This window comes from Hyperolius riggenbachi, chromosome 10, assembly GCF_040937935.1.
Source record: "Hyperolius riggenbachi isolate aHypRig1 chromosome 10, aHypRig1.pri, whole genome shotgun sequence".
Lineage (NCBI taxonomy): Eukaryota > Metazoa > Chordata > Amphibia > Anura > Hyperoliidae > Hyperolius > Hyperolius riggenbachi.
This window is the reverse complement of record NC_090655.1, coordinates 87009331-87028252: the sequence shown is the minus strand read 5'-3', so window position 1 is coordinate 87028252 and position 18922 is coordinate 87009331. Positions and strand designations below refer to the sequence as shown.

General features: G+C 42.6%; 1 protein-coding gene across 2 annotated transcripts in view; it reads right to left on the bottom strand.

The window, feature by feature from the left end:
• CCDC6 (coiled-coil domain containing 6) overlaps positions 1-18922 on the bottom strand; it is an 84510-nt gene that overhangs the window by 4817 nt on the left and 60771 nt on the right. The window contains exons 5-8 of one of the 2 annotated variants that reach the window (XM_068258866.1): positions 16591-16751; positions 7834-7927; positions 3899-3999; positions 355-479 (exon numbers count right to left, since the gene is read on the bottom strand). In XM_068258866.1, coding sequence (XP_068114967.1) covers positions 355-479; positions 3899-3999; positions 7834-7927; positions 16591-16751 — 481 coding nt within the window. Of the gene's footprint in view, positions 1-354; positions 480-3898; positions 4000-7770; positions 7928-16590; positions 16752-18922 lie in introns of both variants that reach the window. The other variant, XM_068258865.1, reaches the window with a different exon arrangement.

Genomic DNA, 18922 nt, shown 5'->3' with positions numbered 1-18922 from the left:
GTCAAGGCACTTTTTTTAATTAAATTTTTTATTTTCAAATTACATGATTAAATGTAATTTCATGATCATGTGATTTGAAAATAGATGTAACTAAAAAAAAAATGCCTTATACCGTTTGCATATATAACCTTGTGCTATGTTGTATAATAGTTTGCTACCTCTCTGTCTGTCACCCCTTGTTTACATTGTATGTATCCCTATTTATTGTCCAGCGCTGTGTAATATGTTGGTTCTTTATATATACAATAAATAATAATTGCACTAAAAATATCAAAACAAAAAAGTTCAGATTCAGTTTTCCAAAACGGAATATTGATGAATACTTTTAGTATCGGTTAACAGCAGGATACTTACAGTAATACCATGTGATGAGCCCATGTGTTGGACATGTAAACCTGGTGAGTTGAAATAGGACATTCCAGCTCTAGTGAGGGAGGTTGGAGGTGTGAAGCCCACAGTGTGAGTTGCATATGACAAGCCTAAAAACACAAAGCAGGAGCATTATCACATGTAGTTCCAGCACATAAGTATGGGAGGAATAAAATGAATACGCTTACCGCCATGAAAACTGCTAAACCACAGTTTCAAAATTCTGGTACAATACAATATTAAGCACACACTCAAATGAAAAGCAGTAAAGAAGCTTAATCTATAAGTAGTTATAAAGTGGTAAATAGTCTCATACAAGCCTAAAAAAGATGGAAGAAGCGTCGGAGATGGGATCTATTCTATTGATATTACGGCACCCTACTCAGGATAAAGAGCCAGACGTGTCCCAAGTATAAGGCAGGCCGCCTCCTCATAGCCAGATGTTCCCCTACTATGACAGCTTTGCACAGGAGACTTGCATATAGGCCGAGGGGTAAACTTTTCAGCACATTTGGTGTGCTGAAACTTTGGCTTATACGTGAGTGTATAGGGTAACCTCATTCATATGATCCGGTAGTAGGACTGTTGTGATGTAGGCTAGAGGTAAGGCAATGCAGTTTACCACAAAGCTCCCAGCTGTCACAAATGCTGCTCTCCTGAACCAATGTGCTGGGCTCTCTGATATTGATGTACTACCGCTTAGTGTTTCATCCCTTCCAAAGTACCATTTTAAAGGAGGTAACTGGGAGCACAAATCGGCTGCAGGTTGTTGGTCAGCAATTTTTCATTTTGATATGAAAAAACGAAATCTAGAAACAAAACTGATAATTTAAAGAGAATCTGTGACTTTAAAAAGTGCCCATAGGGAGTACTTGCCACGGGGAGGGGGAAGCCTCTGGATCCCATCGAGGCTTTCCCTGTCCTGCTCCTTCCCGCTTGGCTGCTCCAAACAGCGGCCATGTAGATATTTACCTTCCAGGCTCAGCGCAGGTGCAGTAGTGGCTATTGGCTCGGAATTAGGTGGAAATAGCCGATGCCAGTCGGGTCCGCTCTACTGCACAGGCGACTGGCGGAGAAGAGCTGACTGGGATTGACTATTTCCGCCTGATCCCAAGCTGGTACTGCACCGATGCAGGGGAAGGTAAATATTGCAGGCGCAGTAGCACCTGCTCCACAGCCAGCCACAGCCTGACAAATTGTGGGGCACAAAAGGGGCACAGCGAGACCACTGTGGGATGAAGGAGGATGGGGAAGCCTCGTTAGGATCCAGAAGCTTCCCCCTCCCGAGGTAAGTAATCCCCAGGGGCACATTTTAAGGTTACAGAGTCTCTTTAAAATGGGCACTACTGCATTTGTATGAAATCCATTAATAAAAATTGAACCCAAATAAGATTTAAAAGACAAAACAAAAACATTATGCCCAACCTGAAGGTCTAGAGTTAGGGTGGGGGGCGCTGTCCAGTAGCAAAAAAAACTGCACGTTTAGCTCCAAAGTAGCTATTGCCTGACTATTCCCAATTACTAGCTCCTGAGTAGGAAAAAAGTGAACAAGTGGAAGCTTCAATGCCTCAGGACTCTTTCACATTGGAGAACGCGTGCACAAACCTGATTTTGTGCACGTTATGACCTACAGCGTGACATCAGGAAGTTGTGTTTAAACGATAATCAGCGGCTAGTTCTAAATTCACCAGATGGGAAACCGCTGACGCTGGACAAGTAAAAGCAACCTAACGCTCTGGAACGCTTTGTCTAATACAAAAGGTAACATGAAAATGAAATAGACTCATGTTACCGCATCCTAGGAGCAATCCATCAAACCGCACAAATCAGCTCCTAGTGTGAAAGAGCCCTAACAAGTTCCATCAGCATGAGTGAAGACACACTATGTGCATTGCATTGTGTTGTGACCTCACTGACCATCCATCTGTATAGGGGTTTACAACTTTGCATTGTACAGTAATGGACCACTTTATCCCAATGTATCCAGCGTGTTCCTGGATTGTGTACACAAATGCACACACTACATAGCACCTGTTCAAGCTATGAGCATAACGTTACATTTAAATGCACATTGGCCAGTTATTCACGTTTTCTCCTAAGTGTTATCCTAGAAGATCATTTTTAACCTTGTTTTAAATAACTTTTGCACTCCAAAATAGAAAAAGTGCAAGAAAGCAGTAGAAAAAGTACAGTCAAAATTACTCTATTTGCTTGCTGGTGGCTTAAAGGACAGGTCAGAGGAAAAAAATAAAGATGATCTTACCTGTGGCTTCCTTCAGGCCCTGACAGCGCGTTTCTCGCCGCAGCTCCGGGCCCCTCCACTGCAGATGCCGACCTTGCACGGTCGGTATCTTCTGCACCTGTGCCGTTCCCAATCGCGCTCACGTGGCCTGGAGTGTTCTGCACGGGTGCTTAATGATCTTGCAAAAGATGCTGACCTGATAGAACTCCTGAACGTTTGCATAAATGTTATCCTAGTGTCTCACCTCTTTGCTGGCGGGCATGTGGCCATGTCGGTTCTATTTATCATATGTTTTGGAGCTGTCCAAAGATGCAAACTTACTGGGATTCAATTTTAGAAACCATTCATTTGCCAATAGATGTAGTGATTCCCAAGGACCTTGGATATGTGTCTTAGGCAAACAGATTCCTAAAACTAAGCCACATATCCAAAGATTGGTGAACCATTATCTGACTGCATCCAGGTGCTTAATCGCATATAATTGGAAAGATCATAAAATCCCAATTACACAAGAATACTTGGCTGGGGGGGGGGCTATGTTTATAAAATGGAATATTTAACGGCCCAACTATCAGATAAAATTCATAAGTTTAACAAGGTGTGGGAACGCTCTCCTTTATTTCTGGAATAAGCTCTGTGGCAGATTCTCGGTTGTGTATCGGCTACTGCCCTTAATGTTTCAAGACTTTTTTAGGGGACATCAGCTCAGACACTATCTTCTTTCTTTCCTTTTACTCTTCTTTCTTCTTTTCTTTCTCTATTTCTGTTACTCTTTCAGGTATAAAGAATAGAAAACTATATGAGATGCTACCTGGTCATAATTTTATCCCTGGGCCATCATCATACAGAGGGGTTGTATGATTAGGGATTATTTAATCCCCACAACCTCATCAATCTAAATTTTGGTCAGTAACGTGTTATAGTATGATGCCCCGGATTTGAGCCCGGTGTCTGTAACAAATTTTATTGTTTGCTGCCCATTAAGATAATTTATATCTTTTTTGTATACTTGATATATTTCCACTGAGCATTTTTGTATTGTTACAAGCGTTGGCTTTTCAATAAAAAAAATAAATTAAGAAAAAAAAAAAAAGGATGCTGACCTAACAAGGTTGGCATCTTCAATGGAGGAGACCCGGAGCTGCAGCGAGGGACAGATTGGCTGCCAGGGGCTTGAGGAAGCCCCAGGTAAGAAGATCTTGTTTTTTTCCTTAACCTCAAATGTGTCCTTTAAAATGCATTTTATTGTGCAGCTATGCCTCTTATATAAAAAGTTGAAAAAATTACCAGGCGAAATGGGTCGGCTGGAACTTGGGGATGGCGTGTAGGGAATGGGACTGGATACGGTGCGTGGCCTTAATCCTTGTGCAGACATCTCATTAAAATACCTGTGAAAGAATGAAGTAGTTCACTACAAAGAGCAAAGACACTTTTTTAAAGACATTGGAGTGGAAAAACTGGATCCTCTGGATCCTAATGAAGCTTCCCACTTAGGGATCCAGTGCTTCCCCGAAATCCCAGCCGACAAGGATGTCAGTTGTGGCACAGTAGCGCGTGCAATATTTACCTACCGCAATCCAGCACAGTAACTGCTTTCCGCTCGGGCTCAGACAGAAGACGCCTGAGAAGTAGAGCGGGCCCAATCAGGCTCTTATTTCTGCCTGAGCTTGATCGGAAAGCCGATACTGCTTCTGCGCAGGATCGCGGTAGGTAAATATTTACCTTGCTGGTGTTCAGGGGAGCCAGCGCTGGATCCCGGAGGGTGAAGAGGATGTCTCATTAGGATCCAGAAGCGTTCCCCTTCCGAGGCAAGTACCGCCCAGGAGGTAAAGGCTTAAAAGGTTTACTTTAAGCTATGCTGTAACAACTCTGCTCAAAGGCTACAGTGAAACTTGTGCAAAAACAGGTGCAATTTGCACCTTTATTGTGTCATTAAAGAGACACGGAAGCTAAAAAAAATTATGATATAATGAATTGGTTGTGTAGTAGAGCTAAGAAATAAAGCATTAGGAGCAGAGACACAAGTCTAATATTTGTTTAAAGTACAGGAAGAGTTAAAGAGAAACTACCAAGAATTTAACTTTATCTCAATCAGTAGCTGATACCCTCCTTTTACATGAGAAATCTATTGCTTTTCACAAACAGACCATCAGGGGGCGCTGTATGACTGATATTGTGGTGAAACCCCTCCCACAAGAAGCTCTGAGGACTGCGGTACTTTTGACAGTTTGCCACAATGTAACAAGGTTCACAGACAGGAAATAGCCGTTTACAGCTGTCTTCCAACGGCCAAAACAGCTAGCATCAGCTACATAACCTGCCCACAGTAAAAATGTCACCATGTAATAAATGTCAGAATGTAAATCGGGAAGAGGAAAGATTTTACAACGAGCAAACCCTGACTAAATCATTTATACATAATTATTGTAAAAATGAAGCACTTTTTTTATTACACTATTTTCACAGGAGTTCCTCTTTAAGAAACTCCAGTTATCTCTGCAAATAGCCATTGAGCTCTGCTACTTTGAAAGTTGTGGAGAGCTTCCGATTAAGTTATCTCAGCTGTATTGTTTTTCTTTTGCAGAAAACAGTTCAGGACAGGTCAAAAGTTCGCTGCCTGCAAAAGCGTTTAGACTGCTGAGTAATGTGTAAACTGCAAGTATTAGAGAATGATGGAATGTTACTAAAAAAAAAAAAAAAAAAAAAAAAAAAAAAAGCTGTATAACAAAATAAAAATATGAGAATATTTTTTTTTGCTACCAATGTTCTAGTAATTACCCGTACTACACAACCAATTCATGATATAATTTTTTTTCGCTTCAGTGTCTCTAACAGAGTGGAGATCATCATCAAAATCATCTCACGGACAGCTGTTTAGTCACATTAGTTTCTGGCATTAGATAAGTGAGCTGCTAATTTCTGCTTGCATGCAAATGTTCTGCAACTTGTATGCAGCTTGGAACTAGGCCAGTCATTTGATTAGTACAATTCCAACCTGCATACAATTTTATACAGATATTACAAGAACTGTCACTATGGCTGTTACCACAGAAACTTAAAAGGGAACCCAAGGGGAGAGACATATGGAAGCCTTCAATGCAGAACAGAGATGGACAGCACAGAGGCATAATGTTTTCAGCACACTTGGTCCCTGGGCAAGGCACTATCTGTCAGCCAGGGCACTATGTACACGTATGTACGTTCTTCCTGTGTCTTTGTGCGCTTCATCCAGGCACTACGGTTTCTTCCTACATCCCAAAAACATACAGTTAATTGGCTTCCCCCTAAATTGGCCATAGAGTACGATACATACACTACACATCAGGGCTGTGGAGTCGGTCCAAAAATCCATCGACTCCAACTCCTCAGTTTAGGATTCCACCGACTCCGACTCCGACTCCTCTAATTTGCATATTACAATTTTGTTGATTAAAAGTATGTAACATGAAATTCGTCTCTTAACTGCCAACGCTTAGGAATTTTACAAGTCAACTGAAGTGAGAAGGATATGTAGACTACTATATTTATTCCCTTTAGACTAAAACTAGTCCTTGGTAAGAGTACTTGTAAAAGGTACAAACCGGAACAAAGAACATCTATCAGGCCCTAGGCAATGTAACTGTGGGTACATGTAAGAATGATGTGCAGGTACTCTGCAGGGGAATGAGGAGATTGTAAACAGACAACACCTCTGTGTTCAATGTGCACAACATTCTCAGTGGATTCCCTGCAGCTCTGTGGGGAGTGCATATGTAGAGTATAGTATTACTGTGTAACAAAGTAAACCTGAGACAGATGAAATTAAAGTTTTATACATACCTGGGGCTTCCTCCAGCCGCCTTCAGGATAATCAGTCCCTCATTGTCCTCCTCCACCACCTGGATCTTCTGCTATGAGTCCAGGTACTTGAGACAGTCAGGCGTAGTGCACATGCACACACTCCGCCGCCAGGAGCATACTACACCTGTGCAGCACTATTGCGCAGGTGCAGAATGTTCCTGGCTGTGGGAGCGGCATGCGGCCGGACAGCGCTGACTGGCTGAATTACCAGGACTCATAGCGGAAGATCCGGGTGGTGGAAGACAGTGAGGGACTGCTTAGCCTGAAGGGGGCTGGAGGAAGCCCCAGGTATGTATAAAACTTTACTTTTCACCCGTCTCAGTTTCCCTTTAATTTGTAGTCACCAAACCAAATTTTAATAACATATCAAATTATTTGATTTCATCAGCAAAGGGAGTGCATACATTTGCATAAATCAGCATCAATGCAGAATTATTTCCATCTCGTTGACCATCTCTATTAGTGACACAGCTACACATCAGGCTTTATTCTTACAGCATAGATGTTATTTAGTATATATAAGAGATTCCTGTGTACACATCATATATACAGTCACAATCAGATATGTATATCTGACTTTAAAAATACGGGGACTGCTTTATTGAAGCAGCACAAGTAACTAATTTTGATTGGTTTATTTCATTTTTGTGGACTAAGCACAGCTATTACTGTATATATACTGTATATATACATTATTTTTAATGACTATTATCTGAGAAATAGAACATTTTATCATATTTTCTATTTTAACTATAGTTACAAATTTATTAGGAGTCGGAGCATTTTTTCCCGACTCCAGTCACCCAAAATTGCCCGACTCCACGACTCCGACTCCGACTCCACAGCCCTGCTACACATTACATACATAGACATGTCACTATAGTAGGGATTATATTGTGAGCCCCAATATACTCTGTACAACGCTGCAGCAAACCCTATGCAGCGTTATACAATTATTTAAATAACAGAAATGAGCCATCAGTCTCAACTCTGCTAAGTTTGTTCTGAACAAATGGCAGTTTCAAGACTTTTCCATAGCATAAATGGAGTCATGGCGCATCTAAGTATCACTTGAACAGTGAATCAAAGCCTAACCTTCTGTGAAATACATATACAACATATATGCAGGCCAATAATGAAGATGTTTTCCTTATTAGTAATATCTTTACAACATCGACTGTTAATCTTATAACACACTTCACTGCTTGGGCTGAATAAAGTGGAAAATTGCGGTAAGCCTAAAAAATTAAGCTGTACATTTCGCTCCTTCAATTTTTTTTTTTTTTTTTTTGGGCGAAGGCTGGATATAAATTTGAGACCTCTCATCATCCATTTCTAAGCTGGACTCGCTCTCTGACAGCTGTCTACATAGGGCTTCTCGCCTCTCCATTTCTCTTTGGAGCTTCCTCTGAAGCCGCAGGTTCTCTTCCCTCATGTGACGCTCCTCCTCCAGATACTGGGCCATCTTTTCTGTGTCTGTAAATGAAGAGGAATAGATAATGTCAGCATAACTGTATAATCTCTTCTTTAAAAGCACGATGTACATATTAAAGTGCACCTGAACTCTAATGTACGGTATTATTTAGCCTGTTTAATTCTCACTCATTTATGTCTAATCACAAGTTATTTGATCTCTCCCGAGTCACATGACTGCCATGGGAGAGATGACAGATAAGCTCATTTTAAAAGCACAGGCTTTTAACAATATGCCTGCTTCCATGAATCAGGAAGTAGAAACAGGAGATTTATTTTAGGATTTGTATCAGCTGTAACAAAGAAATTTTTTTGTTTAAAGGTTATTATGCTGTTTAGTATCTTTTAGAGCAGAGAAGACGTTCTCAGTTCAGGTCCGCTTTAAACTCAAAAAGGTGCAACCTTGTGTGTACGCCATGAACTCATATGAGCACTTTGGTCAGTAAAGAGCTAGGGATAGCTCTTAGCACAAATTCATAGCAACGTATTAGCTGAATGTTGAGGGCATTGACATTACCATTTCTGTTCACCACGATTGCAGAACAGAAGTTTACCTTCTTAAAACAGACAGTATTTACAATTATTCAGGTTGGTAGTGAGCTCTGATGTCTCCTGATGCATCACTGCTGAATATGCAAATCATCTCTGATGTCCCAGAAAGCTAACCACACTTCCAGAACCGCTGGAATTTTACAGGAATAATAGAGCCACACTAATCCAACATGTATACAGCCCATTTCAGATTGGTTGATCCTCATCAGTACATGGCAATGATTAATATGGCTCGATGATTTGCATATTCAGCAGCGATGTACTGGGAGACATCTCAGAGCTCACTCCAACCTTAACAATTGTAAATACTTTACCTTCTATTTTAAGAAGGCAAACTTCTGTTTTTCATATCATCTTAGTAAGAAGGCTTTTTTGGTCTCTTTTAGCCCCTTACACACTCCTGGGAGTTCTGGTTCACCATGAGCTTGCTGGGTACTCTGTAACTAAGGTTGTATACAGAGGACAGACCTGCTTAGAATTTTCATAGACAATTATCATGCCTTCTTAAAAGGGAACCTGAAGCAAGAAATAGAGGTTGCCATATTTATTGCCTTTTGAACAATACCAGTTGCCTGGAAGTCCTTCAAATCTTTATGGCATCAGTAGTGTCTGAATCACACAACTAAAACAAGTATGCAGCTAATGCAGTCAGATTATCAGAAACATCTAAACTACATGCTTGTCCGGGGTCTAAAGGGGCCCATACATTGCTTGATTCCAGCCATCAATCGATCAGAAATCGATTCTTTCAAATCTTTTAATCAATTTGTGGCCAATTTTGATCGATTTGATCTATCTGACAGGATGGAAGATCTAGGTCGATCTGCTGCTGGTAGCAGATCCATGGCCCATAGAGTTGCATTGGTTCTAATGGTCCAATAATGCATTTAGATTGATTTCCAATAGAAATTGCATTGCAGCAGTCTGACAGCCACAGCCATGATTCATAAAGACAAATGCATTGTGGGACTTGTAGTTCCTTAACAGTTGGAGAGCCAAGTTTGCAGATCACAGGCATCACAAAGGAAGAACGGATGCCCCTTTTCACCCTACAGCGAGCTTCTGAAGCAATGCTGATGAGGCGTTACTTAAAAGATACTTTTTCTCACAAAGTTTTATCAACCTTAAATGTGTCCTGGTCATACATGCATTTTCTTATTTAGTGTGGTGCAAGTTACTACTATAAGAATGAGCGGTGTACAGACAACCTCCTTGACTACAGCCAAGCAAACTATTCTATCAAGAGAAGAGAAAGACAAGAACACGTGGCACACCATAGCATGGAGAATTAGAATTAAAAATAAATAAATAATTTCTTTAGCAGTCATGACCAATCACTAAACATTTGTGCGTTTTTCGGGAAACACAAATTGGCACAGCAATGAATTCCAATTGGCCTGTTTCCACTAAGGCTACTTGCACACCAAGACGTTGCGTTAGGTGCTACGTTAAGGTTGCATAACGTGCACCTAACGCAGGGCCTGGTGCTCTTTGATGTGGACGTCAGAGTGAGCCGCGTTGTGCAGCTCACTCTGGCGTCCGTGATGCGTACTCTTGGACGCATGCGGCATCACGTGGTCCCGCCGGCCAATCGCCGCACAGAGCGGCCGCACCAGGAAGTATACACTGCATGTCACAAAGTGCAGTGAATATTAATTAGCCATGTGCCTGGCCGCTCTCCGCTCCTCCCCACCATGACTGAGCATGTGCGAACAGTCTAACGCAGCTTAAGCCGCTGTAACGCTATAGTATGCTGCACTTTTGGAAGAACGTGCAGCGTTACATGTAACGCAACGTGGGCAGTGTGAACAGCCCACTTGTGTTACATTGCTGTACGTTGGGGGAGCGTTACAGGCTGCACTAACGTGCGCCTGTAACGTCCCTGTGTGTAAGCAGCCTAAAAGTGAAATCTGCATCCATAGAAACAAAAAAAAAAACCCTGACAACAGGGTTACTATTCGGATGTTGCACACAGAAAAATCAAGGGTGATGCAATTTGCACGTTGTCACATACCTGATCAATAATAGCAATAGGACTACCTACTTTGTATTAAAAAAAAAATCTGCATGCTTTCAGGGCTCGTTTCAACTATCGCGAATCTGCATGCGTCCAACACATGCAGATTCACACATGTAATGCAAGTGAATGGACCTGTTTCCACTGTAGCGTTTGCGTGGTGCGTTTTTATGAGCGGTGAAAAAACGCACAAAAGAGCCAACGAATTCGCCTGCTAGTGGAATGCATGCGAATCGCCGCTAATGTATTTAATAGGGAAATCGCATGCGTTTTTTACGCGTTATTTTACGCGATTCCGCATGCGATTCCGCATAGGAACCAATGTAAATTAACACAGGCAGTGACATGGTTAAAAACGCACATAGCCTAACCTATGCGAAATCGCATGCGTAATCGCGTAAAATAACGCGTAAAAAAACGCACCTGCATGCGATTTCTTCTGCGGTGGAATCCAGGCGATTCCGCACCGCTACAGTGGAAACAAGCCCTTAAGGAAACCTAGCCTCAAAAGTTTTTACCTGAGATGAACAATTGCTCTCCTTTAACCTTGAAAATCTGATAGCCTAAGGCAGGGTTACAACTAAAAATTTATTTTTCCTTATGAAACGGGAACAGACAAACGTCCAATGCCAATCAATGGATTATGGCAGTTTACATTATGTGGGATTTTTTTGTTTGTGTTGTGTGCACAGAAAAAAATCCAGTCAGCCTGCAGCATCTAAACAGATTTGGTGTCTGGGGAAAAAAAAAAGTAAAAATGTGCAACGTTTTCATGCATACAAATTGTGACCTACCTCAAGTTAAAGGGAACCTGAGGTGAGAGGAATATGGAAGCTGCCATATTTATTTCTGTTTAAAACAATACCAGTTGCCTGGCTGTCCTGCTGGCCTCTGTCTTCAGTACAAGCATGAGGCAAATCCAGTCAGAAACACCTGATCTGCATATGCTTATTCAGTGTCCATGGCTAAGTGTATTAGAGGCAGAGGATCAGCAGGACAGCCAGGCACTCTGCATTCTTCAAAGGAAATGCGTTTTTCAGCCTCCGTATATCTCACCTCAGAATCTCTATAATTTTGGTCATCTTTTCCTAGTGTGAATCGGCATGTCACTCCCAAATTTTCCTCAATCCCCCTAACCCCCCCCCCCCTTTTGCCCAGAGCAAAACACGATCATATACTCAATTATCAATAGAAGGTTGTGTGCTCATACCATCAACTAGTACAATATGAGGAAATGCACAAAAAATACAATTTGAGAAAATTACAGCTTATTCTGGATCGCCAGTACCAGAGGGAGAGGATGCCCCATTAAAAAAGTTAACACTAAAAGAGTAAGTCGCTCAACCGTCCGAATGTTTCAGTGAAAGTAAAATTTTTAATATTTTATTATTTGCATTGAAACTGCAGATTGTTGAGCGCCACACTCAGTGTTAACTATAATATATTCACATAGCGTGTTTGTGCAGGGAAAGTGAATACAAAGCACTAACAGTTTGTGCTGCTCCACTGATTTAATGTGTGGACATCAGATTAGATGAAAGGAAGCTATAGTGATTTCGCAACTTCCCAAGTACAAAAAGCGTAACCTTTGTTATCTCTTGGAAAATGCCAAGAAAACAAAGTACACAAGGGCAGAGCAAGAAGCAATGCCAAAAAAAGATCATCAAAGGCTATTACTCGTGAAGGAAGGCTAGGCCTAGATACAGATCTAGCATACGTGAATTATTACAGTATCCGCTAATCTCTGAGAAGCGTACAAGTGCAAATGTTTACAGCTACAGTAAATGTAGACATACAGCACTTTCCATCTATAAGCACTGTCCAAAGGTTGTTCTTTATGTTAAAGGGAATCAGAGGTGAGAGGGATATGGAGGCTGACATGTTTATTTACTTTTAAATAATACACATTGCCTGGCTGTCCTGCTGAACATCTGCCTCTTAATTAAGCCACAGACCCTGAGGAAGCATGCAGATCAGAGGTCTAAAACCAATCTTAACAAGACAGGTTGGGCAATCACCATCAGTTATATCACTGTAATGATATATCTGATAGAGTGTACAGAAGGATCATTTACCATGTATGCAAAAATAATATCAAAAGTATGTTCCATAAGGACCGCACCACTCAAGTAATACATTCAAAAGATCATCTTTATTAATTACAAAAGCATCATAAAATTTAATTAAAAACACAATACACAGGAGTGAACGCAGTAATCATAACCAGTATGTCAATTGTCAATAAATAGCCAATAATCATTAGTACTAGTATATATACTACAAAGCCCTATAGCGCAACAATATAACAAATTGACAGTCCAAAGGACTGAAAAAAAGGAGGTCCTAGTTAAAATATAAAAATAGGTAGGCAAGTAAAGAGCATCAAAAGTGTAAACAATTATAAAGTGCATATTGCAATGGTAATTTTCACAATCTATAATTAACATTGCAATATGCACTTTATAATTGTTTAAACTTTTGCATGCTGTTTACTTGCCTACCTTTATGTATTCACTAGGACCTCCTTTTTTCAGTTCTTAGGACTGTTTATTTGTTATATTGTAACACTCCTATGTATTATGTTTTTAATTGATTTTATGATGCTTTTGTAGTTAAGATGATCTTTTGAAAGTATTGCTTGAGTGGTGCAGTCCTTATGGAACATACTTTTGGTTTTGTTTTTGTCTAAGACAAATCTGACAAGATTGGCTGCATGCTTGTTTCAGGTGTGCAATTTAGACCCTACTGACCAGAAAGATCAGCAGGACTGCCAGGCCAATGGTTTTGTTTAAAAGGAAATATGGCAGCCTACATATTTCTCTCATTTAAAGGGGAACTGAAGAGAGAGGTATATGGAGGCTGCCATGTTTATTTTCTTTTAAGCAATACCAGTTGCCTGGCAGCCCTGCAGATCCTCTGCCTCTAATACTATTAGTCATAGCCCCTGAACAAGCATGCAGCAGATCAGGTGTTTCAGACTTTAAGGGTCCTTTTCCACTAGAGCGATTGTGATTGCTGAATCGCAAAATCGCTAGTGATTTTTAAATCGCTAGAGTTGTTACTTTATCATAGAAATCACGAGAAGTATTTTCCACTACAGTGATTAGATTTGGAAATCGCTAATCGCAAATCGCAATCGCTTGCTGGAGCAATTTTTACAATGATTATGCAATGTAAATGAAAATCACAAATCGCAATCGCATAACAGAATTAATGAAAAATCGCAATCGCTGGCGTTTGTGATTGCGATTGCTAGTGGAAAAGAGATCTGACAAGACTAGCTGCATGCTTATTTCTGGTGTTGTTCAGATACTACTGCAGAGAGATAGACCAGCAGGGCTGCCAGGCAACTGGCATTGATTAAAAGGAAACAAACATGGCAGCCTCTACATACCTCTCTCTTCAGTTCTCCTTTAAGAGCTCTTAACTAGCACACCATCCACAGAAGCGTGTAAAAAAAAAAAAAAAAAAAAAAAAGTGTCCAGGGATGAGGACACTTTCGCATTACATAACGCGTGCATGAACCAGATTTCATGCACCCGTTATGACTTGCGGCGTGACATCAGTAAGTTGCGGTGCGACACCAATTAGCGGCGGTAGTTCTAATTCACCTGACGGGAAACCGCTGCAGCTGGACGTTCCGAAGCTCCCAGAAGCATTACAACATTAATGCTCTGGAACGCTTCGTCTAATGTGAAACATTAAAGGGGCACTATGGCTAAATTCTTCTTATATTCTCATTTAATATAAAATATGTGCAATTGTAGCAATGTGTAAGACTTGTATTGTGGCTGAATAAAACTCTGCTTCAATATTGCTTTACCCTAAATCAGTGCTGGAGTCCCGTCGCCAGAGAAAGCTAAGCAACGCTGAACCAGCACATTCCATTCTGCAGGAGGAGGCTGCCTTATCAGTCGTTTCATCTGAAGTTGTAATCTCCCCCTTTGATGTATCAGGAGAGGTTTCACCCAACCTCTAACTGCACATTAGTGCTGTTACAGCTCCTCTGATCTGCCGTACGTCTCAGGACAATGACTTACGGCTCTGATGAAAAAAATGCTCCCCGCTGAGGCCCCCCTTCAGAGAAGCTGGCACAGGCAGGGTCACCACTTGTTGTCAGTTGCCATGGAGACCAGCTTCTCTTATGCACAGGATTCCAGCGTCTTGATTCAGCACACGCAAGTGCTGTGTAGCCAGTGTCCTGCTTGTGTCTCTGAAGGGGGGGCCTCAGCGGGGAGCATTTTTTTCATCAGAGCCGTAAGGCAGATCAGAGGAGCTGTAACAGCACTAATGTGCAGTTAGACGTTGGGTGAAACCTCTCCTGATACATCAAAGGGGGAGATTACAACTTCAGATGAAACGACTGATAAGGCAGCCTCCTCCTGCAGAATGGAATGTGCTGGTTCAGCGTCGCTTAGCTTTCTCTGGCGACGGGACTCCAGCACGGATTTAGGGTAAAGCAATATTGAAGCAGAGTTTTATTCAGCCACAATACAAGTCTTACGCATTGCTACAATTGCATATATTTTATATTAAATGATAATATAAGAAGAATTTAGCCATAGTGCCCCTTTAAGGCCTCTTTCCCACCAGGACGTTGCGTTTTAGGGGACGTTATGGGTCGCATAACGTGCCCCTAACGCAACGCCTGGTGGTGTTGGAGGAGGACGCTACCTAGAGCTGCGTTTTGCAGCTCTTGGTGCGCCTTTTTTTGTGCTATGCGATGCGGAGACCACGTGATCCGCATCACATGATCCCGCCAGCCAATCACTGCACAGAGCGGCCACTCCAGGAAGTAAACACTGCACGTCACACAGTGCAGTGAATATTTATTAGCCATGTGGCTGGCCGCGGAGGAGGAGGGGAGACCTCTTCCTCCAACATCACTGAGCATGTGCAAACAGTCTAACGCGGCTTAGCCACATATAACGTACTGCATGCAGTACTTTAACTTGACATGCAGCGTTACAATGTAAAGCAACGTGGGCACTGTAAACAGCTCATTTAGTTTTCATTGCTGTGAGTTAGGCTGCACTAACGTGCGCCTGTAACGTCTTACTGTGAAAGCAGCCTAAAGTCAAATATCTTTCATTACCTATCTAAGCGCATCCTAGGAACGATCTGTCAAAACGCACTGATCTGCTCATAGTGTAAAAGAGCCCTGAGAGAAACTGAAGTGGTCTGTTAGTGGCCGCAGCTAGTGATGAGCAACAGATGAATTCCGAACAGGTTTTATTTGGAATTCATCCAGGTAATTAGCACACCTGAGCGGGGGGCCACAGGAGGGTTAAATTTACCCAGATGCCTTCTGCTTTAATCCGTCCACACTGCGGTCAAATTCAGTCACTACACTTCATCCTTTCTGGCTAAAGGAGGAAGTGCGGTAGTCACGTGACCGTGAATTGGAACACAGCGTGGGACGGATTAAAGCAAAGGGCTCCTGGCTAGCAGTAGTCTCCTGGCGCAGATTTGTCAGACATCTGATTTGCATGCTTCTTCAGGGTCTATGACTTAAAGCATTAGAGGCAGAGGATCAGCAGGACAGCCAGGCAATGGGCATTATTTTAAAGGAAATAAACATGTCAGCCTTCATATCCATCTCACCTCAAGTTCCCTTTAAGTTTCATGAAGACAAAACTTAGCTTTGCTTATTACTTGCTCATCGCTAGAAATGACCATAGGAGTAGAAAAAAAATACTCTGTTTAGATTTTGACTAGGACTGGGACTTAACATTACAATAGTAAGACCGGAGAAATGACAGGAAAAAAAGGGCTTGAATCAAGCTTTGGGACATAATTGTGTAGATCTGAACGAAAAGAGAAAAATGATTTCCCAGCAGTCTCCAGTCTTCTGCTGTACACAGGCCATGCGGTCGGTGAGACTGTGGTGGGAGTCACTTCCCGACCAGGATATTAGCTTGTCTCTTGTCACAAATACAGTGAGTAAAATTAATGACCGGTTACATTGTTATTCCAACAGTTCTTCACTGTAAAACAATATCCTGCTTTCTCTCCATGACTCTGGATTCCTTCCATATATGCCTGTTTGGACTAGCAGGAAAGGACAAACAGCATTATAAGAAATGGAAATGCTTACGCTGTAGCTGAGCAGCTCGTAGTTGCTTCTTCAGCCTCTCTACTTCATTCTTTAGGAATCGTATATGCCTCATCATATTTTCCGGGGAGTCTATTTCCATGGATATGTCTCGCGGTGATGGCGGAGCAGACACTGGCTGGTCTAACTTTTCCTGTAAAATTCTACAAACACAATTTTCAGCACTTAAAAAAAGCATCGTTCATTAAATCCAACTAAGACAAATCATGCAAGTTGACTTAAAGTGATGACTAATTAATAAAGATCATAAGACGACTGACAGTGAAAACTGAAAGTTCAAAGAGGCTTATAGATTTACGTGAAAATGTGCTACACAACCTAAACCAGTTCCTGTATCTAGCCTGAGGTAAATTAGCAGGAAATGCTTCACAGCTAAAAAGTGGCAAAGTAATCAGCCCAACAGCACATGAGGGGAGTCTGTCCTCCTGTCTAGAGGTGGTGATCACACAGACCTAAAAGCCAATGAGACACATTGTCCTGAACTAAAGGTTCGACTGCTCGATTGATTTGATACGATCGTTTAGGCCAACCAACGGAGGGGAAAAAGGATAGGCAATCCCATCGCTCCAGCACAGCGGCTTCCCTCTATGAATCCCTCCACTGGCTTCCTATAAAGTCTAGAATCAGATTCCGGATACTGCGTCTGGCCTATAAATATGGCCACAAAACCTGCACGACCTACATTTCCGATCTTACTCAGAGGTAGCCACACACTCCGCTCTTCCAATGAACTTCGCCTGACCACCCCTGCATAACTCAATCCCATGCACGCCTCCAGGACATCGGAAGAGCTATGAACTCCCTACCTCCCCTACTAGGGTCGCACCATCCTTTAACATCTTTAAGAAGGCCTACCCCTTTTTGCCCTGGCCTACCCCCCCCCCCCACTGGTGCTTTAAACCCACAGCTGAACACTGAACTCTGGTCCCCCACCATTCATGCCCCTACCTCTCCCTCAAGATCAGGGGTGTTAAAACGCAATTACAAAAGTGGCCCAAAATTGAATACTGGGACCTTAATGTCTACTGGCCACGTACATCCCTTATACACTTCCCTGGTGCCTTATGACTACCCTCCAACCCCTATACAGTACCCCGGTGTCTAGTGGTGGTCCTCCTTCCTCTATACAGTTCCCTGGTATCTAGTGGTCTTCCCTCCCTCCCCTATACAGTTTCCTATTTAGTGGCCCCCACCCAACCCTATAGAATTCTCTAGAGTTCAGTGCTTTCCCCCAACCTCGAACAAATGGCTTCCCTTTTGTTCTAGGGCTTCACCTCCAATATAGCTTCCCTGGTGGTCTAGAGTGGGCCAAACATAATGCAAAGTGGGGAAACCACTTGAGGGCCAAATGCAATGGCTCTGAGGGCCATATTTGGCCCGCGGGCCGGACTTTAACATGTATGCTCTAGATTGTAAGCCTTCGGCAGGGTCCTACTCTGTGTGTCTCCTACCTGATCACGCACCTCCATCAACGTACACCAATCCTATGGATCTGAGTGAACTCTACGTGCCTAATCTTCACGCTCCCATCCAGTGACTAAGCACTTCCTGTACTCATACTGTGCTGTGCTGTGTAATCTGGTTTGCATGTATAACTGTATTGTCTTATTGCTGTATGTCACTCCTAAATATTGTCTGTAACCTTAACCTCCTGAGCGGTATGGACGAGCTCAGCTCGTCCATCACCGCCGGAGGCTGCCGCTCAGGCCCTGCTGGGCCGATTTTCCTCAAATAAAATGCAGCACACGCAGCCGGCACTTTGCCAGCCGCGTGTGCTGCCTGATCGCCGCCGCTCTGCGGCGATCCGCCGTGAGCAGCGGCGAAAGAGGGTCCCCCTAGCCGTCCGAGCCCTGCGCAGCCGGACCAATCAGTTCCGGCCAGCGCTAAGGGCTGGATCGGAGGCGGCTGACGTCAGGACGTCGGCTGACGTCCATGACGTCACTCCGCTCGTCGCCATGGCGACGAGGAAAGCCAAACAAGGAAGGCTGCTCATTGCAGCCTTCCTTGTTACTTATGCTTGCCGGAGGCGATCGGAAGAACGCCTCCGGAGCGCCCTCTAGTGGGCTTTCATGCAGCCAACTTTCAGTTGGCTGCATGAAATAGTTTTTTTTTAATTAAAAAAAAACCCTCCCGCAGCCTCCCTGGCGATCTCAATAGAACGCCGGGGAGGTTAATGTCCAGCGCTGTGTAATATGTTGAGGCTTTAGAAATACAATAAATAAAATATTGCGCTTTTCTCCTGATGCAGCCAGAGCTGCAGCCTCTAGAGTGTGCTCTATAGGCAGTAGCAGTGTTAGAGAGTCTTACCCATAGT